The sequence below is a fragment of the Sander lucioperca genome, chromosome 12 (genome assembly GCF_008315115.2).
Source record: "Sander lucioperca isolate FBNREF2018 chromosome 12, SLUC_FBN_1.2, whole genome shotgun sequence".
NCBI classification, from domain to species: domain Eukaryota; kingdom Metazoa; phylum Chordata; class Actinopteri; order Perciformes; family Percidae; genus Sander; species Sander lucioperca.
Genome location: NC_050184.1, coordinates 26,711,053 through 26,725,935, shown reverse-complemented (window position 1 = coordinate 26,725,935; position 14,883 = coordinate 26,711,053). Strand labels below are relative to the sequence as shown.

The 14,883-nt window shown below is 41.1% G+C and overlaps 2 protein-coding genes and 1 long non-coding RNA gene across 6 annotated transcripts; 1 reads left to right on the top strand and 2 right to left on the bottom strand.

Moving 5' to 3' along the window:
* Window positions 1-524: 524 nt before the first annotated feature.
* Window positions 525-8,760, top strand: LOC116062012 (ceramide synthase 5-like). Of its 2 annotated transcripts, XM_031316432.2 has the most exons (10): window positions 525-900; window positions 2,185-2,287; window positions 2,493-2,623; window positions 2,883-2,940; window positions 3,107-3,157; window positions 3,276-3,368; window positions 4,574-4,702; window positions 5,064-5,170; window positions 5,495-5,651; window positions 7,984-8,760. In XM_031316432.2, exons 1-10 carry the CDS (start codon window positions 725-727, stop codon window positions 8,125-8,127), a joined length of 1,149 nt encoding a protein of 382 aa, XP_031172292.1. In that variant the 5' UTR covers window positions 525-724; the 3' UTR covers window positions 8,128-8,760. The 2 variants fall into 2 exon arrangements, with proteins under 2 accessions (XP_031172292.1, XP_031172293.1); XM_031316433.2 differs by lacking the exon at window positions 525-900 and having other exon boundaries at window positions 2,274-2,388.
* On the bottom strand, window positions 7,658-8,437 carry LOC118496359. Its single transcript, XR_004898913.1, has 2 exons — window positions 8,384-8,437; window positions 7,658-8,343 (listed from the first exon to the last, which is right to left on the bottom strand). It is a non-coding gene; the product is annotated as an uncharacterized LOC118496359 (long non-coding RNA).
* Window positions 8,761-9,690: 930 nt separating the features above from the next.
* Window positions 9,691-14,186, bottom strand: si:ch73-233m11.2 (NACHT, LRR and PYD domains-containing protein 3). 3 transcript variants are annotated; one of them, XM_031316425.2, is made up of 9 exons: window positions 13,898-14,182; window positions 12,062-13,661; window positions 11,806-11,967; window positions 11,528-11,701; window positions 11,245-11,418; window positions 10,946-11,119; window positions 10,689-10,862; window positions 10,418-10,585; window positions 9,691-10,295 (listed from the first exon to the last, which is right to left on the bottom strand). In XM_031316425.2, exons 2-9 carry the CDS (start codon window positions 13,645-13,647, stop codon window positions 10,226-10,228), a joined length of 2,682 nt encoding a protein of 893 aa, XP_031172285.1. In that variant the 5' UTR covers window positions 13,648-13,661; window positions 13,898-14,182; the 3' UTR covers window positions 9,691-10,225. The 3 variants fall into 3 exon arrangements, with proteins under 3 accessions (XP_031172285.1, XP_031172287.1, XP_031172286.1); XM_031316427.2 differs by lacking the exon at window positions 11,528-11,701 and having other exon boundaries at window positions 13,898-14,186; XM_031316426.2 differs by lacking the exon at window positions 13,898-14,182 and having other exon boundaries at window positions 12,062-13,880.
* Window positions 14,187-14,883: the final 697 nt, after the last annotated feature.

Here is a 14,883-nt window from a genome sequence, read left to right as displayed (position 1 = left end):
CCTATTTCCTTTGTTTAAACTTTCCATAATAAACTAAAAGCTAAAATCCTATCAGATGGGGGTCCGTGGTCTAATTTGTGTCAGTTTACTGGTCCTTCACATAAAAAAGTGGCTTGATTTTACTGATGCAGCTAATAGCTAGTTTTGATTGTTACCCGAATTGTCTTAAAATGTAGGTCTACTTAATATAAAGTTACAGAGTTAAATGCGGCTAAAGACGTCTACCGCCAAACAACTTCAAAATATGGTTAGGATAGCTAACGTTAGCTTTAATTGGCTATAACGTTAACTAATTATGACGTTAATTGCAAATTGGCATAGGTTTCAGTTGACATAAGCTAATGTTAGTTAGCTGACTTTAAATCCCCAACATACTCCAACTTTTCAGGTCCAATGTAATGTTGAAGAGACAGTCTCAACTCTCAAAGTCCCACAACCTATGAAACAATAGTGTGTGGATCATTCAAGTGAAAAACATCATTGAAAGTTGCCTAATCAGTGGTGGGTGTTGCCTTTCGACTTACGTGTCAAGCTAGCGGTCCGTACTCAAAAGTAAACCAGAAGTGATACTCTCATAGTGTAACAGCCAGGGGGAGGTGGAAACATCACTGCAAAGGTTTTGAGCTAGTTAACCTAAGCCACCAGATGTTCGACAAGTAATTTTCACTGTTTTTGGTTTACCTTGTAACGTTACTGTTGACCGCGACTATTTTTCTGCTCCCCGATGACTTCCTCTATATCAGACTGGATTTGGAGTGAGAGGTTTTGGCTTCCCGAAAATGTTACATGGGCGGACCTGGAGCGACCACCAACTGGTGCGGAGTATCCCCGAATAAGACATATATTATACGCCCTTCCTCTGGCTGTCGTAGTTTTTCTACTAAGATTGCTTTTTGAAAGGTAAACTATACCCCTGTCCTTGTTTGCTGTTATTTTTTAGTGAGGTTCTTCATTTGAGTGCGTGCTCTGTGCGAGTGCACGGTTTTCAGCCTATGTGGCAACTTTTGCTCATAAAGGGGAGGAAAACAAAAAACAACATAGCTACCAAACTCATTGCAAGAATCTTAACATTTGAATCATTCTTTATGCACGCAAATTATCTGGGAAATAGAGAGAACCAACTCTCTGCATGCTTTGACAAAAATCCTGAGCTGTTGCTATCACAACGCAGTTGTTTTGAAATTAGGCAAAAAAAAACAAAAACAAAAAAAAACTTATATATGGGACTGCTTCAGTTTTTGCCTCTCATGTAACAGATACCCTAAGTAGGCTATTCTTCTCCTTGTTGGTTTTGCCTTAGCCTCTTACAGTAGCATTCCTTTGAGGCGATGACACATGAAAATATTACACTGGCTTGAAACACGTTTATCTTGCTCAGCAAGATAGTTTTCCAAGGATAGTTTAAAAAAAAAAAAACTCAAAATAAATGGCATACAACTATCATGCAATTTAATTCCTTTTGTGATCCCTGGGAACTGAGTCTGGGTTGGGGACTTTTGAAACCGGTCTGTGCTGTACATATTAGTCTTCCTCAGTCCAAACCTTGTAGCACAGAAAGTCAAAATGTTGTACAGCAAAGTTCAGCTAAATTAGGGGTTATGCATGTGGCCCTTTTGGAGTAAAATCACCAATGAAAGGGAAGGCCTAAAGCCCAGTCTGTACCTCTATTCATTCAGTCTTTTTCCACGTTGGGAAAACTATTACAGACAAGTGGTGTGTTGTGAGATTGTAATACATTTCTTAGTTTGAACATTAACACTGGTCAACTCAGATGGTCTTGTGACACACATCCGTGCTGTGGTTAGAAGGAACCCTCCCATCACTGTCTACCCTCACATGACAGAGGTCATCATGCTCTGTTTAGACTAGGTGCTACATTCCCCAGGATTCCTCCTAACGCTTGCCTGTGTCTCTTATAGGCTCTATTGTACTTTCCTCCCCTCAAAGTTAAAGTCAAACATAACTTTGTGAGCAAACTGCTAACTTGACAGTTCAAGTCAATCAAGGAAGCCCTTAGCCAATCTTAGCTAATGGTTTACCTGTTCCTAAAGTCTGTACAACGTGTGTATCCCTCTGACTCTCTCCTTGTCTCTATATGTCTCTCTTAATACCTCACCATCTCTGTGTACCCCTCTCTGCCCCCACCCTCTCTCTCTTTTTTTGCCTCTGTCTGTGTGTATACAGGCTAGTGGCCAAGCCCTGTGCCCACATACTTCAGATTCAGGTGGGAGTGCCTCGGCAAGCTCAGCCTAATGCTGTCCTGGAGAAGGTGTTTCAGTCCAAAACGGTACATAAGGCCTATACTTGTGCTGTAGTCCATTTAAATGTTCCTCTGCACACTGGAGTACTAAAGTTACTGCACTGGCCTACACCACCCCAGGCATAATGGTGTGTTCAGTAAATAATTCAAGCAGTGTGACAGTCACACCTACTGGTATTGTGTTTTTCACAAGTAGAGACTTCGGAGTCATTTCTATTTTTCCCGTCTTTAGTGTCCTGACACGAGGCAACTGGAGGGACTCTCCAAGCAGCTGGACTGGGATGAACGGAAAATACAGAGATGGTTTCGGGTCCGTCGAAACCAAGACAGGCCCAATATGCAGAAAAAGTTCTGTGAGAGCATGTATGTTCCTACTAAACTGCTGTGTGGTGTGCATTCATTGCCATTAAATGTATTCCAGACATTCATGATGAATCAAACTGTGGTGACCCCCTGACTTTACCTCTGGTGCCACCAACAAGTCAACATTTTCACTTATTCTGTGAAATATCTCAACATTAACACCTCATTGAGGTGTTAGCATGACAGTAGACTCTTGTTTTTCAAGAAGAACAAGTTACATTGTTCTGGTTATCAATTCTACTCTTTTCTTTTGTCTCAGGTGGCGATTTACATTTTATCTGGGGATTTTCATCTATGGCATTCGACATTTGTGGGTGGTGAGTTGAATTAGCATACTGATTGCTTTTGCACAATACTGAAGTGTTGCAAAGCTTTAGCTTTTATTGAAAGGTATAAAAGCCGACTGTATGTTTTTGTTGATCTAATCATATGCAAATTTTATCTGTTTCTGAATTGAATTGAATCTTGTTTATTCTGTGTCAGTCGCCTTGGATGTGGGACACCAGACAGTGTTGGTACAACTACCCTTTTCAGGTTAATAGTTTTTTATTAACTGCATAATAATCATATTAGGCTGACCAGCACCATATTGTTGGCAGGGCAGAGAGCCTACAAATTTGTTAAAGGTGTTTTTGTTTAACTCTCCCAAAAGCCTCTGAGTCCTGGACAGTTCAACCACTATGCAGCTGAGCTTTCTTTCTATTGGTCTCTGATGTTTTCCCAGTTCATAGACATTAAACGTAAGGTGAGTCAACAACAGCTTAACTTAAAGCAGCCATATTGTGCTCATTTTCAGGTTCATAATTGTATTTTAAGGTTGTACCAGAATAGGTTTACATGGTTTAATTTTCAAAAAACACCATATTTTTGTTGTACTGCACCGCTCTCTCTCACTGCTGCAGATCCTCTTTTCAGCTGGTCTCTGTTTTAGCTACAGAGTGAGACCTCTTTTCTTCTTCTGTACTATCTTTGATTGCACTGCACATGCCCAGTAGCTCAGATGTAGATAATGTCAGCTAGCTAGCTCCATAGACAGTAAAAGAAAGGCTGTTTCTACAACTTCGGTCAGTTACAAGGCAAGATTAGCTGGGAGACTTCTAAATGAGGGCACACATGTAAGTAGTTCTTTTGTAGATTATGGTGAACTTGTGTGTGTTGTAGCAGTGCTTTGCTACTGAGAACGAGGTAGCATGCTAGCGTTAGCATGCTAACGCTACGAGCTAATGGTTGCGGTTAGCCTGCTCGTTTTGCACGGCTTGTGACGTCACAAGCCGTGCCGATTTTGAACAGCTCACCCAGAGACTGAAGGCAGGACACATTCAGAAACTGTATCTCACTCTAAACAGCATGGGTGGATTTTTTTCAAAGTTTGTATGTGTGTGGAAGCACCAGAGACACAACATAACACCCCAAATCCCAGAAAAAGTGATTTTTTTCATAATATGGGCACTTTAATACTACTGTATTGTGCTGCATCTTAATATAGCCCTTCTGAAAACGTCACACCCTTTGCATCTGTTTGGGCAGCTTTTCATGTTCACTTCATTTAATGTCACCAGTGTAGTTTTGCAGAACAGGTATGACAATGAAATGCTGCAGGGCCACACAGATTTACAATGCTTCCTATTGTAGCTTTACATTAGCATGTCATCCTGGTATTTACACAACATCTTTCAGTTGGTGTCATGACTAAGCTGACAGCCTTTTGATGAATGTATTTGTGACTTTGAGTACTTCTTTTTAAAGCACTATACAAATAAAATGTATTATTATTATTATTATTATTATTATTATTATTACTACAAGGACAGGCTTCTATAATTTCATCTAATTGTTCTCATTAGCTGCAGCTGTTTTTACGTACTTGTAAACTTACAGTGCAGGTAGCTTGAGCATTGTATTTACCCCTTTCTCTTTTTCTACCTTCTCTCTTCATTTCACTGATGACAGGATTTTATCATGATGCTTGTCCACCATCTGGCCACCATATTCCTCATCACATTCTCCTATGCCAACAACATGCTAAGAGTTGGCACTTTGGTCATGTGTGTCCATGATGCATCTGACATCTTCCTCGAGGTAAAGAACTCAGTGATGAAGATTTAAAAAAAAATGTCTTACAGCAGTTGTTCCAAGAAGCAAACTTGAGCGGGTTCAGCAAAGCCACACAATGTAGGGCAAACACAACATGAGCATGCAATTGATACTCCTGTGCTTTGAGCTACTTGTACTACCGGTCTGACAAAACAAACACATCTGTTATTAGCATTTCAATAAGATACAACTGAAATGTAGTAGAACAAGTAAGCTACTTCTACTACCTGTCTGAAAGAAGAAGAAAAAACATCTTTCACAAGCATTTCAGTGACAAGATGTCATTACCGGAGATGGTTTTATATTTTAATACTGTGAATTATTAAATCCTTATTTATTCCCCAAGGCTGCCAAATTGGCCAACTATGCCAAGTACCAGAGGCTATGTGATGGCCTCTTTGTGGTCTTCAGCATAAGCTTTTTCTGCACTCGACTTGTCATCTATCCTTTCTGGTGAGTCAAATGAGATGTTATTTACAAATCAAATTGCATACGTTTGCCTACTTGTCACATGTGTAACTATTGGAAGCAATTTCTACACTAAATAAGTGTCTTAATGAACTGAAATAATGAGAGCTGCAGTCAGGGGCGTAGCACAAAATTCTGGGCCCTGTAGAAAGGCATTTTCTATGGGCCCCTCTCCGCATCCACAGCTATTCATTCTAGCATCTTTTTGGGCCCTCCTCACATGAGGGCCCTGGGTACTCAGTACCCTTTCCCCCCCCCAGTCCGATGCCCCTTGCTGCAGTAACCTCTGTATGTGTGTATTTGTTGCAGGGTTGTTTACAGTGTCCTGGTTGAGAGCTGGGAGATCGTTGGGCCATACCAGGCCTGGTGGTTGCTCAATGGGTTGCTGTTGGTGCTGCAGGCTCTTCACATCATCTGGTTCTACCTCATCGCTCGCATTGCTATCAAAGCCATATTCAAGGGAAAGGTTAGTCTGGCTCTCTGCTGTGTGTAGTACAGTTTTTCTCATGCCAGTAGCTGCATCATTTTATGGTTTGCAATGTCGGTGAGTTGGTCTACTCCTTTGGTCCGGACTGAAAACAACAACTATTGGTTGGATTGCCATGAAATTCATGGTCCCATTTTACTATTACTGACTTTGGTGATCCACTGACATTTTCTCTAGTGCTTTTAGGAAAATGTCTTGACAATTGTTGGATAGATTGCCATTTAAAGGGATACTTCACAGATTACCATTAAGCTTTGTATCAGTAGAAACCCGTATTTTCGAATGACCGTGCTTCCCTCCCTCATGTCCCCCTGAGACAAGATATCTCTGTATTGTGTGTCTGGAAAAAAGCCTCTGATGACGCAAAAATCGTCATTTAGCATCATAGGAGGCATTTTTGGCCCGAGTACAGCCAGCTAGTTCCGCATGTTTTCAACCCGCCCATCACTCCCAGAATTTCAAAATAGTGTCAGCCATCTTGAAGCTAAGCTAACAGGCTATTGCTCTGTGGAGAAAGCTGAGTAATTAATTCATACTTTAGTAGGCTAACCACGATGGCGGAAGGTAGTTTTGAAGATGATATGGCAGAAGGGGATTTTGAAGATCTGGTGTGCAAATCCGATGCTCGTGGCTACCTGTACGAGCCGCTATACAGCGAGGAACAGTTACGGATGATGTAGATACAAGAGGCGGATGGAGCAGCTGCTGCAGTAGAATGTAAAATGTTTGTCTGGCAAAGACTTTTAAAGCAGCAACTTTGCAATTATGTGCATTCAAACTACCACGCATGTGTACCACCGGGACACATTGGTACAGATCGGAGAATATGCAGGAAACTTTATTACAGACGGAATACTCGACACACTATGCGAGCTTCGCCTGCTAGCAGACCGCTAAAAAGCGGTGTGCGAGAAAGCAGAAACGCGGAACGAGGGCAGACTTTCGAGCTAGGTGGAAAGCTAACGCTAGCCGGCCACCTGTCCCATCCATCCTGCTTGCAAATGTCCGCTCATTAGACAACAGACTGGACTACATCCAACTTCAGCGAGACTGCTGTGTTTTTGTTTTTGTGGAAACATGGCTGAACAACAGTGTACCGAACTCCGCTATCCAGCTACCAGGCCTGCTAGGCTTCCGATCAGATAGAGATGCTGCTCTGTAGGGTAAGACTCGTGGAGGTGGGCTGTATATGTTAACACGGACTGGTGCTTGTATCCAACTACTGCTCACCGCTGGTGGAGTTTGTGACTGTTAAATGCCGACCATTCTACATTTCACGCAAATTCATGGCTGTGTTTATACTCTGTGTTTACATCTCACCAAGCGCCAATGCTACCAATGCGTTAGCTGAACTTTACGGAGCTATCAGTGAGCTCCAAAGCGCACATCCGGATGGACTATTTATTGTTGCTGGTGATTTCAACCACGCAAATCTCAAGCAAGTTCTTATATTCTACCTTCACCTCACGGTAAACCTAACTTACAACAATCAGTGCTCTGTTACAAGTCTACTTATGCACTGTCTTTTGTTGTCTGTTGTCTGTCCTGTCCCTTGTCTTAAATGCTCTACTTTAAGTAGTAATTGCACTTTACGTATGTATAGTCTATAATGCGTGTGCACTAAATGTCATTTTAATAAAATGTTGTTTTTATATATTTTAAATGTGTAACACCACTTGAGCCATGGTGAAACGTTGTTTCGTTTCACTATATAGTGTATATTGTTGAAATGACAATAAAACCCACTTGACTGCCCTCTGTAACCGATAGGCGTGGCTTGAGAGTGGCCTCGTAGGGAAGCGAAGCAAGTGCATTCTGGGATTTGTCTTTCATCCACGAGCCAAAAACACATTTTCTGTCTTTTCTCGGTCTACAAGACAGCAATTTCTAAAAAAAAAAAAAATTAACATTTCTACTACATAAATGACCCAATTTAAATACATATTCATCTTTCCAGCAGTGAAATATCCCTTTAATTTGGTAGAGACGTTCATGTTCCCCTTAGGGTAAATTGTCTTTCATTTCGCACTATAATCGGGTCAATTTTAATTTTTGTCCAATATTTGGTTCATAATTAAATACCTGTAAAACTGACATTCCCATCAGCCTCAGCTGTACCTTGTTTAGTGCTAATTAGAAAATATTATCATGCAAACATGCTACACTAAAATGGTGACTGGTTAACATTACCTGCATCAGGATGTTACCATTGTTATTGCAGGCATGTTAACATGCTCACGAGCTGCCAGCATGGCTCTACACTCTTTTAGCCTTGTTTTTATTTTCCTCACTATTTTGTTTCATTGCACAGGTGGCAAAAGACGACCGCAGTGACATCGAGAGCAGTTCGGACGAGGAGATTTACTCCAGTTCCAGTAAAAATCCCAGTCAGACCCTAAAACCAAAAGACAGCAGTCACACTGGTAACCTTAATGGAGAAACTCATGACCACTGAGTACCATGAGGGGATGTTTACTTTCAGTGTGGCTTTTACTCACCTGCTGTGTGCCTGCGTGACCCACCTTGTCACTTTGACCTCCTGAAAAGACATACAATTTTTTTTCATGCAGAAAGATTTGCTGACACGTTCAAATGGAGAGTGGACTTGGATACAGGGTAACTCCATGTTGGGCATACAGTCTTGGCACTGTCTTACTGAGTCAAGTTTACACTGTGTGAGGTTTACACCTGCTTTATGCTTAGAAGTAGACGTGTGTGTGTGTGTGTGTGTGTGTGTGTGTGTGTGTGTGTGTGTGTGTGTGTGTGTGGTTAGAAATTAAAACAAAGCATATCAACACTGCTTTTGTCACAGTCTACATGTAAATACATTTTATTTGTGAAATTGGTAATATATTTACAGCTGTAAAACAAATCTCTGCCTTACTGAAAATATAGCTTACTGTTGTAAGCTAAACATCTCATAATGCCAAAGATTTCTTAATAAAACATTATTGTACCATATACAGTGAATATGTAGGATTTTTATTATGTGTGAATGTATGAGTAGCAGTATTAGTGATAAACATTTTTTGTATCTTGAGCACCTTTCATAAACTACATGTAGCTCAAAGGGTAGCACTAATTAAATTAAACAGAATACATTAAGTGTTATTGTTGCAGAGAGCAAGCCATTTAAAAGATCAGCTAATAAAGACATTTAAAGGCAAAAAATGCCATTTGGAAAAACGGCATGCGAGACTCAATGTAAAGCACACACATTGTGAGAAGTGGTACTAGAAAAAGGCTAGATGGGGCCTTTTTAAGCGCCGTTTAAAAACTTCAACAGATTCTGCCTCATATTTTTGGGAATGCTGTTCCAGTTTTTATTTGTGGGGTTTCTATAAAACCAGCAGTAGATGATCTAAGGCAGGGGTGTCGAACTCTATTTCACTAAGGCCCTCACTGTAAAATGAGAATCGCATCAAGGGCCAGACATGTTAAGTTTATTGAGGTGCTTTTATGTAATTGAAAAAGTCATATTTTGACTAGTACTGCATGTCTCATATTTGGTCCACATAAAGTCCTAAAAATGTCAGCAAAAAAAATCTTAAGCCATCATAAAATTTAGCAAATCAAGCAAAACGATTACATTTTTAAAAGTAGGCTACAAACAGCCAACTCACAACAACCTGTTTCAAAACATGAATGTGCAAACTCTACGGTTCTGTGGGAATTTCTCCGTCACCAAATCTGCCAAAATTCTGCTTTGCATCTCATGTAATTGCAGTTTGAAAAGTTTCACTTCTTTTTGGTTTGGCGCACAACTAGGCGGGCCAAAATTTATTGTGAACCTAAATTGATATGCGGGCCGGCTCAAAATTTGTGAAGGGCCGCATTTGGCCCGCAGGCCTGTAGTTTGTGACATGTGATCTAAGGGCTTGTGAAGGAACATAAGGGAATCTGTGATGTAGTATGCTGAGAACTTTATATACAAGTATACAAAATCAATCCTAGAGGATACAGGGAGCCAATACAGTGTAGCTAAGACTGGAGTGATGTGTTCTCTCCTTTGTTTTTGTTATCAGTCTAGCAGCAGAGTTCTGGATAAGGATGAGCAGCCTCTCAATCAACTTTTTTTGGAAGTGCATTGCAATAGTGTATCTTAAATGAAAGCATGAATAAATTTTTCAGCATTTTGCTGGGCCAGGAATGGCCAGTTTTTATGCAAGTTTTTGCAAGATTTTAATTATTGATCAATCTGCCGAATATTTTTGTGATTAATCGTTTCATCTAGAAAATGTCACAATTTCCTTATGTTGGATTTATCGTATTTCTTGTTTTGTCAGACCAACAGTCCAAACCTAAAGATATTACATTTACTTTGACATAAGACCAAGAAAAGCTAAATAAAATTTCACGTTGTATATTGGAACTGAAATTAATGAATGGGCCCCAATGCCATTTTTCCTTAAAATATGACAAACTATTTATAATCAAAATACTTATTTTAAGTTATTTTTCTGTTTATGAAAAATGTATCCACTAATTGTTTTAGCTCAAATAATAAGCACTGTATGTGATCTAGCAGTCAGCCGTGCAATAGATGGACATCTTCAGTATCTTATTTTATCACACTCGTTCAACATGTTGAAAACTTCTTCACAGAAGTCGTTGTACTTCAGGCTGAAAGAGACAAAAGTAGTAGTTAGAGTAAGTTTAAAAAAAAAATTCTTGTGCCTTGAAACTTCATGTAAAGTACACTGGCTCAAGATAGTTTATAATTAACTGAAGTGAATAAGGCTTACTTTATCTCTTGCATGTTGTGGCTGTCCTGCATGACCTGGATGAGGGCTGGGACAGAGGCGTTAGTCAGTGAGTTGTTTCTCATTTCCAGGCTCTTCAAAGTCTTACTGGCTCTTACAGCAGCACACAAGTCCATAACGCAGGCGTCCGTCAAACCGGTCATCTCAACACTACCGTAAAAAGAAAAGCAGATTTTTATGTAGGGCTCACTGCAATGTAGTAGTAAAAAAAATAATACAAGGAGTGTTTTTTGAAATAATTTTGTCAACTCACTCCAGGTCCTCCAACAGACAGCTTGGATGTGCAATAGCGTCCCAAAGATATTTAACCCCTTGGTCTCCTACTGCATTTATACCTACAATCAGGGACTTCAGTTGAGAAGTGCCACTTCTCAGCACTGAGCTCAGCTCCTTAAAGACCGACTGGGTTAACTCACATCGTTTCAAGCTGTAGGGTGAAGCAGAATATACATCAAATATGTGAATGGTGGTACTGGAAAGTCAGACGTGTGTTAATACATGTGACTCTACCCAAGCTTTTGTATTGGACAGCTAGGTTGGCTGAGGGCTTGGCAGAGCAGCAGCGCCCCCTCCTGGCCCAAATCATTCACTGACAGGTCTAGTTCTGACAGAGAACAGTGCTCCGACATCAAGGCCTCCATCAAATAAGGACAGCATGCACCCGTCAACTCGCTATCAAAGATACTAAAATAATAGAAACACAAGGTCACCAACGGCAGAAAAACATGAATGTAAAAGTATGATTTATCACACAGATTCTGGATTTATTTAGGTTAAGAGATGAGGTATTTTGAATATCCCATACTTACTTGAGGCTCTGCAGTTTGCAAAGTGGGTGTTGCAGGGACTTGCACAAAGCCTCCACTCCTCTGTCACCAATCACGTTTTGTGTCAGGTCCACTTTTCTCAGTTCCGATTGGCCAGAACACAAAGCTGTTGATAAAGCCTCCATGGATGCCCCAGTCAACTCGCAGCGTTGTAGCCTTTTAAATAAATAAAATAAGATTAAAAAAATAAATAAATAAATAAATAGACAGCTCTAACAAAAAAACAAGACTTGTATTACAATACTACCCTATATAAAGTACGTACTGGAGCTCCTGTAGTTTGCAGAGAGGACTATGCAGCACTTTCGACAGTTTTATGAATCCCTGGTCCCCGATCTGATTAGCCCTCATGTCTAACACACACAGCTGAGAGGTGGCTGAGGTCAGGGCAGACACCAGATCTCCACAGATTGCCTCAGTCAGGTTGCATACTACAAGTCTTAGCAAATCAAAAGCAACATATCAAGGACTTATTCACTTTCATTTGAGAAATGTCTTAACATAAAGGCACATTTAAAAGAATGAATTCAGCTTTAATCTTACTTTAATGTGTGCAGCTTGCAGTCTCTGAGTCCAGAGCAGAGAACTTTGAACTTCTCATCTCCGAGGTAGGTTTGAGAGAGATCCAGCTCCTTGGAGAATCCTCTGCTGAGAGCTGAAGCTAGATGAGAGACAGCGCCAGGACTCAAGGAACTGCCTGACAAGCTGGGGAACACAACAAAGTGATTTCACATATATCAACATACTGTACACATTAAATGAATGTTGAAGCCTAGATGTATTGATTTTTTTTTTTTACATTATCTTATGGGATATGCTCATAGTTGGAGCCAGCATCCCTGCTTGTTCCTCCGTCAGATTTCTCGTAAGATACAGATTCAACTGCTCCATCTCACCAAGGCAAGTCACAACATAATTCAGAGCTGCACAGTCCTCAAGGCTCAGGTTTCCATAACTGATGCCTAATCGTGCCGAGGGGGTGATGATTTCTTTTACCAAGCTCTCATTTTGAGCTTGATGAAGCAGATGGAAGCAGCGGTGATGCTCAACTTTGTAGCATCCCTTAAGTGTCGCCTCTGAGCTGCTTTTAAACCAGCATTTGAAATCCATGATCTGATTAGAATCCAGCTCCCCCAGCAGGGTCTCCAGCGGTCTGCGCTGAAGTGGCTCTGAGAGACCTGACAAGAAGATATCTACAAACTTTGCATTGCCTTTGTGCTTTTCCAACATCTTCGCCACAGACGTTGACCTGTCCAAATAGAAAGACACGGCCAAGAGGAACTCCTGCATCAGTTGGGAGTGGAAGGAGAAGACACGTCTATCTAACTGGTCACCATCTACTTGCAAGAAAACACCAACTGAGGTAAGAAAATGTTTAAAACCAAAGGAATCCATTTCCTCTTTGGTGCAACTCGAATGCGGATCAAGGGAGCAATGAGACGCCATCTTGCCGAGGGCTAACACTAATTCTCTGTTGCAGGCCTCGTTCAGTGAGAGCGTCTGAACCAGGTGGACCAGGATGACTACATACAGCTGAGTTAACGTTTCAGGAAGTTTAGCTCCGGCATCCATCAGAGACTTGTAAACAGAACAAACTGTCCAACAAAATCTTGGGGAGGTGCAAATATCATAAAAGCCTAAAGTCCTTTCCATGTGCATTTGTGCTTTGTTGGCAGCAGCCGGGTCAGTAAAGAATCCCTTAAAGTAGGCTTCTCTTTGTGGCTTCAGAAACCCCAACACCTCCACCCGGGTGCCACTCAGAAACTTCAGACATCCTGTCGGCCTGGTTGCCACCGCAAAGGCAGCTCCTTTCAGCAGCGATCCATGAAGCAAGCTGGCCACTAAACAGGACACCGTCACTGCCTGGCTCGGGTCAGAGCAGAGGGTGTGGGCGGAGGGGTCCAGGCTGTGATTGCACTGATCCAGATCATCAAACACAAACAACACATCTTCAGGCTTCTGCAGAAGTTGGGGCATGGACTCAGAAGAGACATGACCATGATGGTGTAGCATTAATGTCTCCAAAGAAAACATCCCAGTTAAAGAATTTAACTCCCTGAACCGGAAATGGAAAACATAAGAGAAGTTTTGAAGGTGTTCTCCTTTTGCCCAGCTCACAACTAGTTTCTCCAAAACAGTGGTTTTACCTGATCCTTCAGGACCGACCAGCGTCATAGTTCTGATTTCATCAGACAGAGCGGTGTGGATTGCACGATCAAGGGAGGGCAAGTCGTCTTCTACATTTCTGTCTGTTGCCCGAGCTTTAGAAGTCAGCGGGGATATGTACTTATTGTTGTTTATCACACTGACAGGCAGCTCTCCACCAACAAGTGTTGGCATGCCGTCTGTCTTCAGGGTGTGAGTTAGCACAGTGTCTTTGTCCATTGTGTAAATCACTGCTGTGAGAATGCATAAAATATAATGCAGTTATGAGGATTGGCTTTCAGCATGACAGTCTGCAGGCAACATGTCATTCATCCATTCGTGTAATTAACTGTGCTTAAAAGCCGTCTAACAACATGCCCTACAAGGTACAGTATTGTAATTTTCAAAACACGGAAGTGGAGCTACAGTAACTCTCTTAATACATCCATGACAGTAGGCTACCCTTCTTATCTACTGTCTATTGGCCTACCTCGTACGCAGTGTGGCTGCCATCCATGCTGCCACGCAGTACTGCTGGAAAACAACGTAAATGAGACAAAGTGCCGTAAAGACAAAATATCTTTAAAGAAAGCTGTTTTTCTTTCAACGTTGGGTTTACGCCTACACTGGTGATGCAGCAACAGTTGCACGAGCTACCTGCCAATTAGTATCGCTTTGCCAGACCTTCCTCAACAGCGCTGCGACCGCGACCTGCCAATTAAATCTGTACAAAACAGGAAGTATGCTGTTATTTCAAATATGCTGCAGGGAGGGAGTGTTCATCGATGAGAGTGCCGCGAGTGAACCGGTAATATCCTCCCAGTAGTAACACTTTGCAGCTGTTAAGTTTAGTGGTGGAAAGTAACATTTATTCAAATATACTTTTATACTTATATTTAATAAGATAACGATTATAATTCTATTCTCATAATGCAGAGGGAAATATTGTACTTTTTAGTCCACTGCATTTAGGCCCACAGCTTTTAGTTACTATGCAGATACAGATACAAAATATAATCAACAAACAATGTATGATGTATTATTATTGATTAAGATACCCAATAGTAAAGTGGTTAAAATGAACTCCACCTTTAGCTGCAATGCAAAATGCACCAACAATTATAATCCAATATAATTCTCAAATGTCTCCTTATTACGTTTACTTTTGGTAGGCTACTTTAATATTTTGATGCAAATATAAGCCATTTTTCTACTCTTATTTTTCTACACTCTATACCTGTGTATAAGTAGCCTGGAAATCCAGACGCACCCTAGCGGCAGCAAATGTAATTTGCAGCCAGGGTCAGTCTAGCTCTCCCTTGGCTTGCGAGCTGGAAAAAACAAATTCTGGTCAGGCCAATCACATCATGTTTAGAGTCGGTGGGCGGGCTTAACATAAGGACGGCAGAGTTGCGACCATAGACTGTGCTCTTTAGGTTTTCTTTTGCAAAATTTGAAACTTTTCTTCTTTGGATG